This window comes from Cervus elaphus, chromosome 8 (genome assembly GCF_910594005.1).
Source record: "Cervus elaphus chromosome 8, mCerEla1.1, whole genome shotgun sequence".
Classification (NCBI taxonomy): Eukaryota; Metazoa; Chordata; class Mammalia; order Artiodactyla; family Cervidae; genus Cervus; species Cervus elaphus.
In genome coordinates, this window is record NC_057822.1 from 30575092 (window position 1) to 30593817 (window position 18726).

At 38.3% G+C, this 18726-nt stretch overlaps 1 protein-coding gene across 2 annotated transcripts in view; it reads right to left on the bottom strand.

The window, feature by feature from the left end:
- XRCC5 (X-ray repair cross complementing 5) overlaps positions 1-18726 on the bottom strand; it is an 80663-nt gene that overhangs the window by 51980 nt on the left and 9957 nt on the right. For both annotated transcript variants that reach the window (XM_043910112.1, XM_043910110.1), the window contains exons 6-12: positions 16698-16889; positions 13473-13587; positions 12104-12242; positions 8870-8982; positions 5671-5733; positions 2239-2376; positions 1053-1143 (exon numbers count right to left, since the gene is read on the bottom strand). In XM_043910112.1, the coding sequence (XP_043766047.1) occupies positions 1053-1143; positions 2239-2376; positions 5671-5733; positions 8870-8982; positions 12104-12242; positions 13473-13587; positions 16698-16889 (851 nt within the window). The remainder of the gene's footprint in view (positions 1-1052; positions 1144-2238; positions 2377-5670; positions 5734-8869; positions 8983-12103; positions 12243-13472; positions 13588-16697; positions 16890-18726) is intronic.

An 18726-nucleotide genomic window follows, 5' to 3' on the forward strand; every position in this document is an offset into this window, starting at 1 on the left:
TTCTCTTTTTTAAATGTTCTTCTCATTTAAAGTTTGGAATTATCAAGAGGAAAAGACTGAATATTATAATACACTGGCATCTTCTACACATTCAAGTCCATGCTTGACTCCACATGACGGATCTGACTCTTGGCTCTTCTCCCACACCCTGCTCCCAACATCCAGAGAGCACCCAGTTCTGAACTCACCTCACAGCTCCCTCATCCTACACCAAGGCAGATTTAAAGTTGTCAACTAAAACATCTATTCATCATTCTGTGTTCTTTTGGGTGTATGTTCTCTATTTCAGCCCACTATTATATCTTATGATAACTGTCTTAAACTGTGAGATTTATGGAAGACAGGATCTATGTGTGTGAGAATCACTGTGTGTAGCATCCTGACATCTGCAGACAGATACTTAATAAAGGCCTCTTCTCATTAAGCTTCCAGTAACTCCTGGCAATAAGGAGCAACAGGACTTGGACTGAAAATGTGAACTAGGAAGAAAGGGCAAAGAGAAAAGTATGGTTAAAGTTACATCATATTTTATGTAGGACACTAGTCACAAGTTTGATACTATGTGCCAATTCACTGCACAGAAGGACAAACCCTCTGCTCATAATTAGAGAATGTACATCCATTTCCATTAAACTGCTCCCTGGAGACAACCTCTAAGTCAGAAGGGGGATGCTGGAGAATCCCTACTACTGGGAAAAAAATCACCTTTCATCATTACAGTATACCACTGTGACTGGAATTCAACTACAGTTGACTCTTGAACAACATGGGTTTGAACTGCTCAGATCCACTTACATGTGGATTACAAGTAAATATGTACATTTCTATACAATCTGAGATTGGTTGAATACAGATCTGTGAATACTGAGGGCCCTGTAAAGTCATACATGGATTTTCAATTGGGGGAGTAGTGCCCCAAACCTCTTCAGTGTTCAAGGGTCAACTATAATCCCACCCTGTGAAATCCTAGCCCCCAAACATGACTAAAGACGGGTGGTTTCCCCCAGTCTGTGTTTAGAGCAAATAAGTGAGCAAAATGGAAATCAACTCACCTGTGGGAGTGCATTTCCTATTATTTTTCAAGGATGAAAACATGTACTGGCGCAAATCTTCCATGAAGGGCAGTTGTATGTACACTAAACACTAATGAGAAGCAGTGAGATAAACACAGAGACAACTCAGTTAACGGAAAAACTTAAAGCTGATCCCAAATGCTATGAAAATGGCCAACAGAGGGACTTCAAAAATCAGAAGGCAGAAGTACAGGACATGGGGAGTGAAGCGCTCTCATCTCTGTTCTTAGCTGCTGCTGATCCGTTGCTTGGTTCAGTCATGTCCGACTCCTTGCGACCCCATGGACTGTAGCCCACCAGGCTCCTCTGTCCATGAGGTTTCCCAGGCAAGAGTACTGGAGTGGGTAGCCACTTCCTTCTCCAGGGGACCTTCCTGACCCAGGGATTGAATTCGTGGCTCTGTTGGCAGGTGGATTCTTTACCACTGAGTCACCTGGGAAGCCCTGCGATTAGCTGTATACAACCGCAAACAGCACAAAAATAGTAAATATAAAAGAAATGCTCAAAGAAAGACTATCAGATATCCACAAAATGCATGACCAACACAGCAAATGAGAAGAGTCAAGGTGACTGGCAGGCTGGCGTGGAAGTCAGGATATCTGCCTTCTCTTCAGGAAGTCAGGATATCTGCCACAGGGAGTTCTCTGAGACACAGGAAATGGCAAGGAATCTAGGCCTGTGTTTTCAACAGGAGAGCCCTAAAAAAAACGTCAATTCAGCAGGATCACAAGAAAATCACACCTTCAGCCTTCATCCATAGTAAAGACTGTTGTATAAAGGGAGGTAATCTGTATTCCCTTGAGGTTCTGAGAAGTCAGGAAGGATGAGAATGGAGAGGAAGTCACTGGATTGGGCAAACGGTAAGTCATGGTCAACCGTTACTAGTTGTTTTATTAGGAAGCTCCTTGTACATTGTCGTAATTTATGTTCTTTCACTGCTACTGAAAGTGTGATTTCCAGACCAGCAGTCTCAGCATTAGGTGGGAGTGGGTGAGAGATGCAGAATTTCAGGCAACGCCGCTCCCCAGAGCTACAGAATCAGAATGTGCATTTTAACCAGATTCCCTCAGTACCTCCCATGCACATGAACAGTTGAAAAACACTGTTTAGAACAAAGCAACTGAAGGGAAAAAATTAATATGAATAAAAGACTTGCAGGTTCTACCTCATATGCGTCCTTGATCAAAGGAAAAGCCACGCCAACTTGAGGATTAGCTCTTTTGTCGTAAGCATATCGAACCACGGCCACCATGTCTAATTCATCCAAAGCGTGAATCAGGGAGGAGAGGGCAACTGCCGCCGCCTAGTAAGAGATGCCTATGTTAACAGGTGTTCAACATGTGAGGATTTTCACAGCACAACCGAGTACTTGTAAGATTGCTACCCACTTTCTCCCTGTTTCAGATATTAAATACTCCTCTATCCACTTGGAGGCTACACTGTACACATCTGCATTTGATCACATTTACTGTACCTCTTCGGGAACTTCGTCATATGCTCTTTTTCCTTCAACTTTCCTCCTCTGAATTCATACCTAACTCTGAACAAAATTTTTCTTTGTCCCTCTCTCCATAAATTACTATCTGTAACCTTCTTTTCCTTCATCTTTAAATTTCATGAAATAATCTTCTTGTTTCACCACTTAGAACCCAATTATTCTTCAATCTAAACCAGCTACGTAGCCATTTCCTTCCTGAAACTACTCTGAAGTGACCTGTGATCTCCAAGTTGCCGAAGTCTTAGTCTCCATTCTATCTGTGTGACCTTTCAGTAGCATCTGACCATCCCTCTCTCTCTGCACTCTCTCCGTCTCTGGCTTCAGAAGCAATACTCTCCCCTGCTTATTCTACTGTTGTGGACCACTCTTCCCCCAGCTCTTTCCATCTTCCAGTCTTGAAATTCTGCTCTTGGCCTTTCTCTCCTCCTCTCACTCTAAAAGAACTCTACTTTGGTGACAATTTCTTTCATCCAGTGCCACGAGTTGATGAATCAAAAATCTGTATATTCAGCTTCAAAACTCCTAAGATCTAGACTTACACAGCCTACTAGTTGGTAGATAACTTGTATAGTTATACCTCAGGTATTTTAAACTGTCCATGACCAAAACTAAGTTTAGTATCTCTCCCCTCTTCTCCACCTGTATTCCCTACGTCCACAAATATCACTTCCAAATGAGAAGCCCAAAAGTTGTTGATAAGGCCTCCCTACTGTCCTTCAAGTGTTCATCAAGTTCTACAAATTCGACTTTTATGCCATTTTTCAGATTCTATCCGCCCTGTTCCATCACCGTGTCCCCTGTTCCGAGAGCTATGTCACTCTCTTCCATAAAAACCTCCACAGGCACCTCTCTCTCAGCCTCAGTAGAGCAGATCATTATTCACAGGCAAGTCTTGTGCTTTCCTGCCCCAGTAGTTTTTCCATGTACAATTTCTACTCACTGGAATGCTCTCCCCAAGTCTCTGGCTCTCAAGCTTCGAACCCATCCTCAAGAATCAGAAAACTGACAAGCTCTCTGTTTCAGATCTGCTTTACTAAGCCCTCCCCCACTCCCTAACCTCTCAAACACTTTGTATTTTTCTCAAATACAAATACAAAAACATTTGTATGTTTTTGATACTATGTGTCAATTCCTAACATCCATCAAACTTAGCTATGTATATTCCCATATCCTCCACAAAAAAACCTATGATATCAACACCTGGCCATCAAAATCCTCTATAGATGTCATGATAAGAGTGATTACCTTTTCAGTTCAAGGAATATTAACTTAGTGCCTACTCTTGGCTAAGTACTGTCTTCAGTTCAGTTGCTCAGTTGTGTCTGACTCTTTGTGACCCCACGGACTGCAGCACGCCAGGCCTCCCAGTCCATCACCAACTCCTGGAGTTTACCCAAACTCATGTCCATTGAGTCAGGGATCCAACCATCTCATCCTCTGTCATCCCCTTCTCCTCCTGTCTTCAACTTTCCCAGCATCAGGGTCTTTTCCAATGAGTCAATTCTTCACATCAGGTGGTCAAAGTATTGGGGCTTCAGCTTCAGCATCAGTCCCTCCAATGAATATTCAGGATTGATTTCCTTTAGGATTGACTGGTTTGATCTCCTTGCAGTCCAAGGGACTCTCAAGAGTCTTCTCCAACACCACAGTTCAAAGGCATCAATTCTTCAGCACTCAGCTTTCTTTATAGTCCAACATCCATACATGACTACTGGAAAAACCATAGCCTTGACTAGACGGACCTTTGTTGGCAATGTAATGTCTCTGCTCTTTAATATGTTGTCTAGGTTGGTCATAGCTTTTCTTCCACGGAGCAAGTGTCTTTTAATTTCATGTCTGCAGTCACCAACTGCAGTGATTTTGGAGCCCAAGAAAATAAAGTCTGTCACTGTTTCCACTGTTTCCCCATCTATTTGCCCTGAAGTGATGGGACCGGATGCCATGATTTTAGCTTTTTGAATGTTGAGTTTTAAGCCAGCTTTTTCACTCTCCTCTTTCATTTTCATCAACAGGCTCTTCAGTTCCTTTTTCGCTTTCACCATAAGGGTGGTATCATCTGCATATCTGATGTTATTATTGGTATTTCTCCCTGTAATCTTAATTTCAGGTTGTGCTTCATCCAGCCTGGCATTTCCATGATGCACTCTGCATATAAGTCAAATATGCAGGGTGACAATATACAGCCTTGATGCACTCCTTTCCCAATTTTGAACCAGTCCATTGTTCCATATCCAGTTCTAACTGTCGCTTCTTGATTTGCATATAGGTTTCTCAGGAGGCAGGTAAGGTGGCATGGTTTTCCCATGTCTTTAAGAATTGTCCACAGTTTGTGGTGATCCACACAATCAAAGGCTTTAGCATTGTCAGTAAAACAGAAATAGATGCGTTTCTGGAATTCTGTTGCTTGTTCTATGAGCCAATGGATGTGGGCGATTTGATCTCTGCTTTCTCTGCCTTTTCTAAATCCAGCTTGAACATCTGGAAGTTCTTGGTTCATGAACTGTTGAAGCCTAGCTTGAAAAATTTTGAACATTATTTTGCTAGCAAATGAAATGATTGTACTTTGGCAGTTTGAACATTCTTGGCATTGCCCTTCTTTGGGACTGGAATGAAAACTGACCTTTTCCAGTCCTATGGCCACTGCTGAGTTTTCCAAATTTGCTGGCATATTGAGTGCAGCACTTTCGCAGCATCATCTTTTAGGATTTGAAAGAGCTCAGCTGGAATTCCACTACCTCCACTAGCTTTGTTCAGTTCAAGCCAGCACTAAATGTTCTGCTTATGAAAAATGAAAATATTAACCTAATGCCACACTTCCTGAACCTGTGACCATGAGATCCCCAAATTAAATGTATTTGTTCAAACATTTTTGTTTTTAATACTCACCTGATCTCCAAATGCAGGACTATGCTCTCAGGCCTTGTGCTCAAGCTACGACAAATTCATTTATCACTTCTCCATTTTCAAAGCTAAAGGTAAGTGAATTTTCCCGATGTTGCAAGAATTAATGTTATTTTAAACTATAAAAGGCCCGAACAACTCACTTAAAATGACAATTCAATTCTGTGGCCCTGCCTCAAAGACCTACTGTCAACTCACCTCATCATCTTTTGCTGCAAAGACCTTTAGAACTTGATTTCCCATAAAATATTTCATGTGGACCTACAGGAGGAAGTGAGGAAAAGAACTGGTTTAGATCCAAAGTAAGGAACATATGAAACCATAATGCCACATGTTATTAAGAAATTCTATTCAAAATGCTCTTGCTGAAAAACATTCACAGGCACTAGAAACAACTTACTACTTGAGGTCCAAATAAATTAAACACGATAAATGTAAAGTCAGATGAGTAAGATTTAGCACAGATCAGATCATGAAGTCTCATAAGCAAAGTGGTTTGGACTTCATCCTAAGAGCAATGACGAAGCACTGATGAATTGCAAAGAGACTAGAGTGCCATTTGTCCTTTAAATTACTTAACTAGCACAGCATCAGAGTCAAAGAAAGACTAGAAAATGAATACTAAGAGTTCCTGATATTATAACCACCTGCATCTATCAACCAAGATCAACATCTCTTTGATCTATGTCATCTTGAGCCCAGAGTTTCTAAGAAGGTGCCATAAGAGAAGTAATGCTTCTCAAATATTTTTTCTGCACTCCCACCTCTAATGCTGAGAAACTGTGAGCACTTTCACAGTAACAGCAGTTCAAGAAAACGAAGTCTCAGAGGTGTGGGGGTGAGGCCCATATTATCCAAATACCCTCCATCTTCATTCCCTACCTGAAAACCATTATGAAGAAATATGGGAATAATTTTATATTTTCAGTCTGCTATATTTGTATAGATTTATTTGCCCTTCTATTAGAATCTGTAATAGTTGACTGATTTAAGAACAGTTAATGATACCTCTTCCTAAGGCACCTAAATGACTTCTCTAAGGACAGTCAGACATTTGGGGAATTTCTGGCTAAATTCTTATCCATCCTATAATTAGATACCAGGAACACTGACAACTTGGAAGAAGACAAAGTGAAAAGTCTCTTGAAAATTTAAAAGAGTAATTCACAATTCAAAAAAAAAAAAAAACCAAACCAAAAAGTCCATTTTATACAATGAAAAGTTTCACACTAATTCAATCCAGAAATATTACTGTCCCTCAGTTTAAGGGAATCTGGAAAACTATGTGATCTTATTTACTTAAGGCTAATTACTAGTCTGTTAGAAGGTACATACATACACTTTACTTTAGTTGGTATGGCAAAACCTTCTTAAGATGCTGTGTATGCATTGGTTAACACAGTACACGAAAGCAAGTATGCAAAAGCTCGACTATTCAAAAATGAGCCTATCGGTGCACAGATCACAGCTGATTAATGGCATAGCTTCAGAGTCAGAGAGACCTTGTTCAAAATCCATCTCTACCACCTTCTAACTGGGTGACCTTGGGCCTATTATCTAACAGCTCTGAACCTCAATTTCCTAATATATAAAGTATGTATCATGCACCTACCTAAGAGGGTTGTCCAACCAGTCCTTCCTAAAGGAAATCAATCCTGAATATTTATTGGAACGACAGATGTTGAAACTGAAACTCCAATACTTTGGTCACCTGATGTGAAGAACTGACTCATTTGAAAAGACCCTGATGCTGGGAAAGATTGAAGGCGGGAGGAGAAGGGGACGACAGAGGAGATGGTTGGATGGCATCACCGACTCAATGGACATGAGTTTGAGTAAACGCTGGGAGTTGGTGATGGACAGGGAGGCCTGGTGTGCTGCAGTCCCTGGGGTTGCAAAGAGTTGGATACGACTGAGCAACTGAACTGAACTGAAGCGGGTTGTAATAAGAATTAAATGGGAATTTATATAAAATGCTTAGTATACTGACTGTATTATTGTAATCACTCAATAAACGGTAGCTATTATGATTTTCTATTGTATCCGTCTGATACTGTACTTAAGATAAAAATAACTTAGAGCTTAACTTCAAAAAAAGTTGATTTAGAAAATACTTCATGACTTAAAACTTCAGTTTAAGTGAATAAAAATCTCTTTAAATGGAATATGTACTTTTTCAGCTCACTCTTTTTTGCTTCATCATTTAACTAAATGGGCCCCCACACCCATTGTGGCACAGATGATTTAAGTTTTTTGAGTCCTGAATTACAGTTGTAGCAGTTTTAGATAGGCAATTCTTTTCTGCCTATCTGGAATTAGCTCTCAAGAGGCCAGTTTCTACAAACAGGTCTGAATGGAGGCTCTGTTTCACTTGACTCATAAGCACTGGCTTTAATAAACATAAATTTTAAGTTTAATCACACCTCCCAAAGTAAATAATTTTAAAGAAAAGTATGTTGATTGTAATTTGTTAGAGACTCTCAACTTCCAAAAAGTATTTAATCTCACCATTAAAACTGTATTGACTTTGAGTAAATATTCTCAAATTTTGACTTATGAGTCTTGAACATGCACCTAACAGTTTGAGCATATCATGAAACACATTCTCCCCAACTTCACTGAATTATTCTAACACTGACTTACACAAGGACTACAAGCTAGAGCAACATGAAGAAGTTCATATCTGGTATACTGGATTATATTTATTTTATTTTAATTCTCACTTGAGTTCTTCTAGAGCCAACAAGAATCTCTTCATCCCTATAAAGCTGAAAAGATGCACTTTCTACTTATTCAAGTACATTTCAAGAACATTTCACTTCACTTAAGACCTCTATGAATCTTTAATGACTCTTTCCAGGACCATATATTGTATCTCATAGCCTTCACTGAGTTACTGCATTTCCCATTGTGTCTATTTTGCATCTCTGTATTGCAGTCTAAAGAACCGATGACTTATGAACAAGCTTCACATCTTAGATCTCTGTTGGGCACTGAGAAGGGTGACTGGCATGAATCAATGATATTCTAAGAGATCTATGGTCATTCAAAACCCAACTAGACTTTTATTCCTATAAAACATTCCAGTTTACAATTAGAGAAAGGAATACAATAGCAAAGAACTGGCTGCTGTTTCTTTAAGGCTACCATGAGCTACCACTGAGACCAAAGTGAAGAAGTGACTTTTCACTGAGTTTGTTCTTCTGATTTATGCTGACTTCTCTACCTCCTGATTTTCAATCTTCAAAAATCAAAGATAGTAGCACCGCAAACTACATTTAGAAAAATTAAAAGTGAAATAAGTATAAATAAAAGGTCCAATCAAAACCACACCATTTCAAATAATGAGGAAGAAGCTCGTCTGTTTTATTTACAATTAGTAGAATGTGTGCTTTACCTGAGAAGATCTACAAAATCCCAACACAGAGAAGCACTTTCCCTCCGATTTATACTTCATTTGTTCCTCATCCACTTTAGAGAAAGGAATGATATCACTCCCATAGCGGAACCCTGGAGAATAAGAGAAGAGCATCTGTTAAGCATATGGGGCCTCATTTTCTACAAGCTGAAATTGGCCCCACACATACATTAACAATATATGCACACTCCGGATCAAGCCTCTATCTACTGTTCCCTGGAATCAAATTTCTGTCCCTTGTGATCAAAGAGGGAAAAGAAGCAGCAGATCCACAAACATATACAATATAGAGATAATTAAAATCTAATTACATTTTTTAAGTAGCATATTCTGCCATCTAGTTACCTTGATGATTATCCAGCCTAGAAGAAAGAATAGCAGCAAATGCAATGTACTAGTTATCCTCCAAAGATAAACCATGAATGACTGTAAAGTATAATCATTATTTGTAAAAATAATAACAAGAGCACATTTATTCAGAAACCTGCAGATCTACAGAGAAAAACGCCCATTGGAAAATTTCAGAACAAAATGTTCCCAAAAATGAATGCTGGAGATATATAAATGCCTAATGGAAGATGCCAAAATTTTTCTATTCAGAAACATTCAATTGATATGCTGGATATTTTTCTGCATTTAAATTTATTTTATTTCTGGGGTAGGATTTTCTATATATATATATATATTTTTTAATTACTTAGGGTATTCATACACATATAGGCTCTTGGCTCCTTAAAAAAACTCCAACCCTGTTTCAGGGTCTTTGCTCTATGCAAGCTCATGCCCTTTCACTATATAGTATTATATGTTTAATAGGGAGCAAGATCATCAAAATCCAAGGAGTCTGACCTTGGGCAGATAAAAAGGAAAAGTATATGCATGCATCTTCACTCCAAGAAACAAAGAAACATGTGTGTCTGGGGGCAGATTCTGTGATCCAATGTTTCTTAGTCCCTCTCACTCTGTTCATGAAATGTATTTGATTAAAAAGAAACATGTTTCTGTATGTCTTTTAATAAAAGCTAATGATAAAAAAAATTTCAACAAAAAGTTAAGAGGGAAATATATGGCACATAAGAGTGGTACATAATGTTTTTTCAGACATCTTACTTGAATTGTTTAAGAGTAATTTGAAACTTCTCATTAAAAGTGTCATGATTTCTGGTTCATCTTTTAAAGGGCAAATCAATTACTGTAACTTTTGTATATGGCCAAAAGTAGAGAACAGAATATAAATACGACCACAGTCTTTGCTCATATTAACTGATCCCTCTATCTAGAAGACAGAACTCTACCTATTAGGGGGTAGAGAGTAGAGGACAGGCAAAGGAAGGATGTGGGTAACTGCAAAAAGCTAAGAGAGAAAAGCTACACACCTGTACTCTTTGAACTTAAACCATATTTAACTCTTTACTCTCCACTGCTATACCAATGAATTTGCTTTTTGCCTAAGATAAACCAGAGTTGCTTTCTTTGCTTGCAACCAAAAGAATTGGCACCCTCATGTCTAGTCCCTTCTCCTTCCAATCCATCCTATACCCAGATGTTCTATTAATCTTCTTAAAACACAACTCTGACACTCTGCTCCTCAAAATTATACACAGTTCCATGTTGCTCTCAAAATTAAGCATCAACTCTTCAGTGTATCATTCAGAGCCCTTCCTAACTCAGAATAGTATGGAGAAACACAGACTCTTGCAGCCCTGGGTTCAAATCTACTAGCTGTTAGCTACGGGATACTGCATGTGTTAATGAATGTCTTTCAGCCTCAGTTCTCTTATCTGTAAAATGGGAACAAGAGTGCCTACTTCACTGCTTGCTGTGAAGACTAAAAGAGAAAAGAAGTATATAAAATGTCTTTTATATACTGCTCTGACCACAAATCTGTATATGCCCAGTACATCTTACCCAACTATTCAGTATCATTGAGAAGGCCCTCTACTTTTCTGGTCTTATGCCCTTAATCATGTTAATCCTCCTACTATGAGACAGTCATTATACTAGGATTAAATGACTAGCAAGTAGTGGAGCCAAGATTCTAACCAGTCTGACTCCAAAACTTCTGTTCTTAACCCCACTCTACCGATGAGCTGAATTAAAGAGTTAGTAGAGATTATGGGATGGTAATTACATTCTAAATATAACCCATGAGAAGAAAGAAAGGAGGCATAACAACTATCACTTTTAATCATTCTCCTACCCCCCTGAAACCCTGCAAAACATACAAATATACACAAATACTGTGACACAATGCCACACAAATAAAATGAATTTTTTCAAGGCTTGCAAATTAAAATTATACTGAGACTATTTACCATATAGTAGTCTGGTGATAAATTTATTATATAAAGACTCTGGCTTCTATGTTAACCATCATTTGGTATCTTATCATTTTAGCTCTTGAACATTCAGCTGGTTTCTAATCCCTCTGGATAAAGACATGCTCTAAATACACTCTACAGAGCCAATGGATATAAATATATGAAGTACAACTCTAAAGATCCCAATGAATATAAAGCAACATGACAAATATAAATAATTTTTCTTATCCTCTAAATTACCTTAAGGGAGCTAATCTGGCACATTATGAGACCTGAAACTGGCATTCAGAAAAATGATCACCATGGAAGTCAAAGATTCACAAAAGAAGTTGTTTCACCCATGTTAATATAAGTATTTCCCTAGCTAGCAAGCGTCAGACTTCAAAACAAAGCCAAGTATTAAGTCCTGTCACTTGAGAAGAGGGAGAGGGTGAGCTGAATGGAGAGAGGAGCATGGGAGCATATACACTAAGACATGTAAACAGACAGCCAACGGGAACTTGCTATACAAGTCAGGGAACTCAAACTGGGGCTCTGTGATAACCCAGAGGGGTGGGAATGGGTGGGAGGGGAGAGAGACTCAAGAGGGAGGGGACACATGTACACCTATGGTTAATTCACGTTGATATATGATAGAAATCAAACCAGTACTGTAAAGCAATCATCAACAATTAAAAATAAATAAAAACCAGAGAGACCGAATGCATGAGCATACTCCTGTTTCAGAACAGCCCTACCCAAGCCTCAGCAGATGAGTTACAGAACCCAGCATCCCATGATTCCCTCACACAGATGCGTCTCTAGACAAATAACAATACAAAAACCTAGCCTGCCTCGTATCATCTTGAAGAAAATCTTCCAGGAAACAGTGAAACTCTCACTGGCCTAATACCTTGAATAGTATCCTCTTTTGAAACTTCAGTTTCATCATCATCATTCAAGCAATAGACTGTTTCTTTTTGTATATCTTCTTTTTTCAGAGTTCTTGCATCCACAACTGTCCAACACTTTTTAACTTTCTCCTGTAGAATCTGATTTCCAAAAGAAAAATAAAGGGAAAACAAGGAACGTCAGGGTTCAGATTGATGAAAGAGGAAAAACTAATATATACTCTCTGCTTTACAGAAAAATATCCAAAACAATCACTCCAGCTACACTGGTTTGTTGTCTCTGGCTTACTGTGGAAATTTTAGTTTATTTTATAATCCTTTCTACATTTTATTTTCCCCAAGGGTAATCCACAAATATTAATATTCATAGATACTCGAACACTTTCTACACAAAACCCACAGACTGCCTAATAATAGAAAACCCTACATTTTGTTACCATACTTTTTCGATAGAGAAAAGAGGGGAAAGCAGTCTATCAGTAGTCAGAAATCAATAAGAAAATATGAAAAAGAAACTACCAAAAGAAAAAAAAAGGTAAGGGACTTATTCTCATTCTCAGGGACACTATTCTAGGCCTTGAAGCACCTCCATGGTGTTCATTCATGTAGTATGTTTTGGAATTAAGTCCTTGAATATTAAAAGAAAAAAAAAACACTTTATAAAAAAACATGCTTTTGTACATTTTATATATTTAAGTGTGTTTATATATTTATTTTGTGCATTTAAAGAAAAAAGGCAAGGAGGGTCAAGTGGAGGCATGGATCAGAGACTGACATTCAAACTGGAATGTCATCAAGTCATTACCAAAAACAACTCATTTTTGAGAGTGTGCTATTATGCACATATGCTACAAAAAGCCATTTCACAATAACAGGTCAAAATGTGTTCATATTTTTTAGATGCTGTTACTACCAGGTCATTAATAATTTAATTAGATGTGACTGAGCTTTAAAAACTCTGAACTTAAAAAAAAAATAAAAAAAATAAAAACTCTGAACTTAACTCTGGTGTGTATCTGTATTTCTGCTACAATACTACAACAATGCAACTTAATGCATTTCATTTTCTTTCTTTTAAAAAAGAAAAGGAGAGGGAAAGACTTGAAACTTGTGATTAACAATCAATTGTCAATGGAGAGAAAGAAAGAGAAAGAGGAGGGAACTAACTTCTATTACAGACAATTCTTAAAACTTCCTCTCCTAGGATGCCTTTTACATAAAAGCTAAATAGAGATGAAATAAACAGGGAGAGCAGTTAGAGAAGCAGTAATTATGGTTTTGAATAACCCATACATGAATTGCCAGTTTCTTATATAAGCACATTTGTCTGCCTGGTAACATTTCTTTAAAAAATGTGTACCTACCACTTACCGATTTATAAGCCACAATCTTTATAGATAAATTGGAGCCAACGGTCAGCTGACAGGGCCAGGGCATGGAACGCCTCTCAGTTTTCTTGAAGACACACAGCTGTCTCAGACTCTCACTTGACAAAGAAAAGTGTATTTCTTATGAAAGCAGCAATTTTAAAATGTTAACCTTTGCTGGGTGTTGCATTTAGTTTTCTAGACTGAGAAGTGAGATGCTGTTGATCATAAAGAGAGGAACAGCAGGCGATGACAAGCAAAACTTGTGGCAACTCTCAGCTGGGGGAGCGCCAGAGTACAAATGAGTTGGCTGAGGAAGGAGCTGAATTCCAGCTGAATTTCACCAACAGGTGAAAAGGTGCATCTCTATCTTCCCTCATTCAATCTTTTCTCTCAACTCAGCCAGGTGTTTGTCACATTTTTTTTTTTCAGGATCAAGGACACTGTGAGGATATGATACAAGCACATTCATAAATGCATTTGCACAACTCCCTTAAAATCACAGACCTCAGGATAAAAAGCCCTGCTCTAGGATATCAAAGGGTGGGCTCCACCCTATAATGTCACTGTTCAATGTCATTGAACTCTGCAATTCTTTAGTTCGTTTCCATTCTCTTAAATAAAAGACATGATGAGTATATGCACATTGTGGAGAGAGTTAAAAAATGATCTTTCAGGAGTTAAAGGAACTTAGCAGTCCATACTGTCTTAAAATAAAGCAGATATAATAACTCTAGGTTTCTCAGTCGGCAGGGAAGGGGAACTGGCAAGTAGCAAACACAACGTACAGAGCTAGTTCCTTTGAACATTAGAGAAGATCAATTCTACCTTCATTTGGTTCCTAATCAAATATAACAAAGAAAAATACAGGAAAGAGGTGGAACTTATGGAATTCACTAAGGATTATCTGGCATTATTGGACAGAATTATGGACAAATAGGCCTCAAGAGACTCCAATTTTCAGGAACAATTTACAATGAATAGTAGATATTCTACCTGATACTCTGCTCCAAAGCTTATGGTACACCTTGGCTTTGTATTCGTTGAAGTATGAGTGGGTCTGAAATCAGGTTTCACCTGTCCCACAGGACATTGCTAGTTGTACTATGAGTCATGCCTAAAATAATCGAGAGGTTTGGATTCTGTTCCAGGCGAAGTTCTAAAGACCAGCATCTTATAGGTAACATCTGAGAACAACTGGATAAGTTCTGCAGCAGATATGAACTTCCCCATATTAGAAGTCACGTTATCTCCCTCTAATGTCTTCTAGATGAGAATAAACCTAGCCCAGGGCGGTCCTGTAGAACTTTATGCAATGAGGGAATTGCTATATTTCCAGCTGTGCCTGTACAATAGGCTACTGAGCACTTGAACTGTGAAGAGTATGACTGAGGGACTAGAGTTTTAATTTTATTTAATTTTACTGAAATTCCATTTAAGTAGCCACCTGTGGATAATGGCTACTACATCAGATGGCCAAGTTCTGATCCATACCTTTATGGCATACCTGAAATCAACATAGCTTCAAAAATGGTAAGAGGGACTTGTCTGGTGGTCCAGTGGTTAAGACTCTGCACACCCAATGCAGACGGCCTGGGTTCCAACCCTGGTCGGGAAACTACGTCCCATGTGTCACAACTAAAGACCCTGCATGCAGCATTTAAGACCCAGGGCAGCCAAATAAATAAATAAACATTTAAAAAAAGGTGAGTATAACACGTAGTAATTTCCCTCCTTGCTGTAAGCTTTTTTAAAAATAATTTTATTGGCTGATAATTCTTTTTAATATCATGGTGAATGTGTTCACTTTAGGCATGTATTCCCATATTAAAGCAAGCCATGTTCAAATTTGAGAGAATAATAATTTAGAAACACACATTCAAATATATTACAATTAGAACACATACTAAGACAAAGAAATATCACTTTATAGGATTCCTCTTTGATTCTTTCACCAACCCCTTGGGAAATTACAGTTTAATTTCCAAAATCCCCATCTACCTGCAATTTTCCAAGAGTATCTATACTTAGAAAAGCAGGCTGATCACTTATCAACCATAGCTCATTAGAAATATGTAAAAATTGTGATTGAGAAGAAAAATTAGAGCAGATATACACTATCGCTACTCAAAAAAATCTTAATTGTTGAACCTCTACTTCAACAATTAAGAATTTTATTTAAAATGCTCGTGCTTTGTGTATTTATTGATAAACTAGAATGAATTCTTTAACATTAAGTAGTATTATTCCTGAAAATTTGAAACTCTAAAAAAGCCATACTGTGTGGTAGAGTATGCCGCCACCACCTTTACCAAATCAAGCCCCTAAAATATACACTATTCTAGATGCCAGGGGCACCTCTCAGGTTCTTGCTCAAACTAAGTGTATATCCAATTCCAACCAAGAACGACACAAAGAAGATCATCTCTCCCACTATCTCTGGATAGCTGAAAAAAGCAGCTTGCTTTATTGTTATATGGTACTTCAGGGATTTCACATTTCTTGCCTTTACAAAGCCCATATGGAATAAGTACGTGATAAATTTGGGGGTTTTGTTTTGCTTTTGCCTGACCAAACTATTTTGTGACTAAAGCTTTGAAAAAAAAAAAATCACTCTATTATATATACGGACTTCTCTGGCAGTCTAGTGGTTAAGACACTGCACTTCCACGGCGGGGGGCACGGCTTCGAGCCCTGGTCGGGATGCACACTGCACAGCACAGTCAAAAAGGTAAAACTAAAGAAATAAATGGCAAAACATTACTCTAGTCTAGTATACTGCCTCCAAAACCTAAATCAGAGGACAAGAGGACACTGAGTATTATCTCAGATCTGATACCATGTTTATAATTAAGAATATTTTTTAGGTGTATGACAAGGAAGGGCCTGAGATATGTACCCCAAGCTTGGCATAAAGAAGAAATCTACCACCTCATCTTTTATCGTTTGACTTGTTAAATCTTTCATTGTATCTATATATTTCCAACCTCTCCTGACAGTCCTGGAAATAAAAGAGAAACCTTGTGCCAACCATGCAAACTTCAAAGAAAGGGATTAGAGGCTGGTATACCATTTCTTTAGTAAAAACCAGAGTATTTATTAAAGTGTTAGTATAACTGCTAATTCAAGAATGGCTCAGAAAAGGAAAAGCATTAGAGAGCTCTCTGATCAAAGCAGAAAGGAATATGCTTACAACTGAAATTTGTAGACAAATGTTTTCACTTCTTACCTAAAGGAATAAATTTCCTCCAGCCCATCTTCACCTTCTAAAGACATCATCACCTTTTTCACCATCTGAATACCTTCTTTTTGCTGCTCAGTGATTCCTTTTGGAGGAAAGGAAGGCCCGTGGTGGTCTGAGAGCAAGCTGCCGTCTCCTCTGTCCCCAGTTCCACCTTGCTTGCCAATTGGGAAAGGCAAACTATCAAGAAAAGATCAGCAGTAGTTAAGAAGACAAGTTCTGCAGCCAAATAATAAACTGGGTTCCAATTCTGTGACTGCCACTCACTAGCTATGAGAAAATGGGCATGTCAGTCAACTTCTCTGAGCTTTACATTTCTCAGCTGTCAGACAGCACTCAGCTACCTTAGCCAGTACTCTTACCAGTTTCAAGTAACTGAAGCCTCTTTGGTTTGGATTTTATGGGGGAAATTTATTGGCTTACATAACAAAATAATTGAAAGGGCAAGGTTGCACATGGCCTTAGGATGACTAGATCCAAAGTCTCAAACACCACAAGGATTCTGTGACCCTTCAACTCTATCTCCGTATTTCGTCTTCATTTGCCTTTATGCTGGCCCTGCTCTCTCCTCCACATTGCTTCTGAACACCCTCAAGCTCATAAAGCCCAATTCCACTACCAAAGAGGGATTGATGGTTTAACCCTCTACTCTCCAAATAAAAAAAAACAAAATCAAAAGCAGGAATCAGTGGTAACCTGGGGGCCAGATCTAGAAGAGGTCAGCTTTCATTCAAGCCATAAGGTTAAAGAGTAGGAAGAAATGCTTCCTAGAAAAAAGCTGGGTGACATTCTAGGCAGACAAAAATAACAAACAAATGCTCATTAATGATTTCTCAAGGTTATTAGAAAGATCAGTAAGATAAAGTGTTAAAATACTTATAACGCAAATATTATCATCATTATTTTAGATATAAAATTCTTATACAGAAATCATTTAATTGCTAGAAATAAGTAAAACCAATTTTGTTCTTGCTTCACTCCAGTTGTTTGACTGAAATGAGACTAAAACTAGATTGGGATCAACAGTCATGGGAATAGTCAATAGTCAATATACAAATTGAAAAGTAAACCAACGAAACACATTTTATGATAATAATCTATATGACACTTTATAAATGCTTTCATATAAACAATCTTATTTCATCTTTATATTATAGGTAGACAGAGATTTCTATCTTCATCTTTTGAAAAGAAATGAAATATACAGAGATAAAATAATTTAGCCAAAGCTGCATAGCTAGTAAGTGATGGAGCAAAGACCTGGTCATCTGACTGAAAGAGCAAGGTTCTTGCCACTGTAGTATGTCACCCTACTTTGTCCCTGGAAACCCAAACAGCTTCTTCAGTTTACTCAACATTATCTGTTAGTCACCCCATGTGGATTTTTAAGGTGATTCCTTTATCATTTTATCTGCCATCATTAAAACAGAGCTTCCCATTGACATTTTTTTCTACATGTTGTTTGCATGACAAATGTGATGTCCTGCATTACATGAAAAAAGAGCTTCCAGGGAGCAGGATATGGCACAACGTGTTTGCATGAGACTATTGCTGCTTCCAGGGCATCAACCAGGAAGAAGGGATGATGAAAATAAAGGGTCAGGAAGGTCTGGTCCAACTAGAAGAATCAATCATACATGGGAGACACCAAACAAGAAAACTCAAAACTCTACTTTGGAAGCTACAGGTCTGCAGCAAAGGGAGAGAGAGTTAAACAATCCAATCAGCATTTTATAAACAACCAGTCAAATACCAAGGCAGTGGAAGAAAAGGCTGTTCTGTCTCAGCTCGCTTTACAGTGTTGCTCACACAAAAGGAAAAGTAGCCCTTTCCAGTGAAACCGACAGAAGTACAGGATGTGTGAAGGATGCAAAGACATCTGAGATTATGAGCAGGGAACAGAAACCACGCTGGGCTTTTGAAGTGCTGAGAAAACCCCGACTCAGTAAGAAGAATCACTTAAAAAGCACTTAATTTCTCTGAAGTACCATCTTAACAAGTATCAGCTTGATGGCTT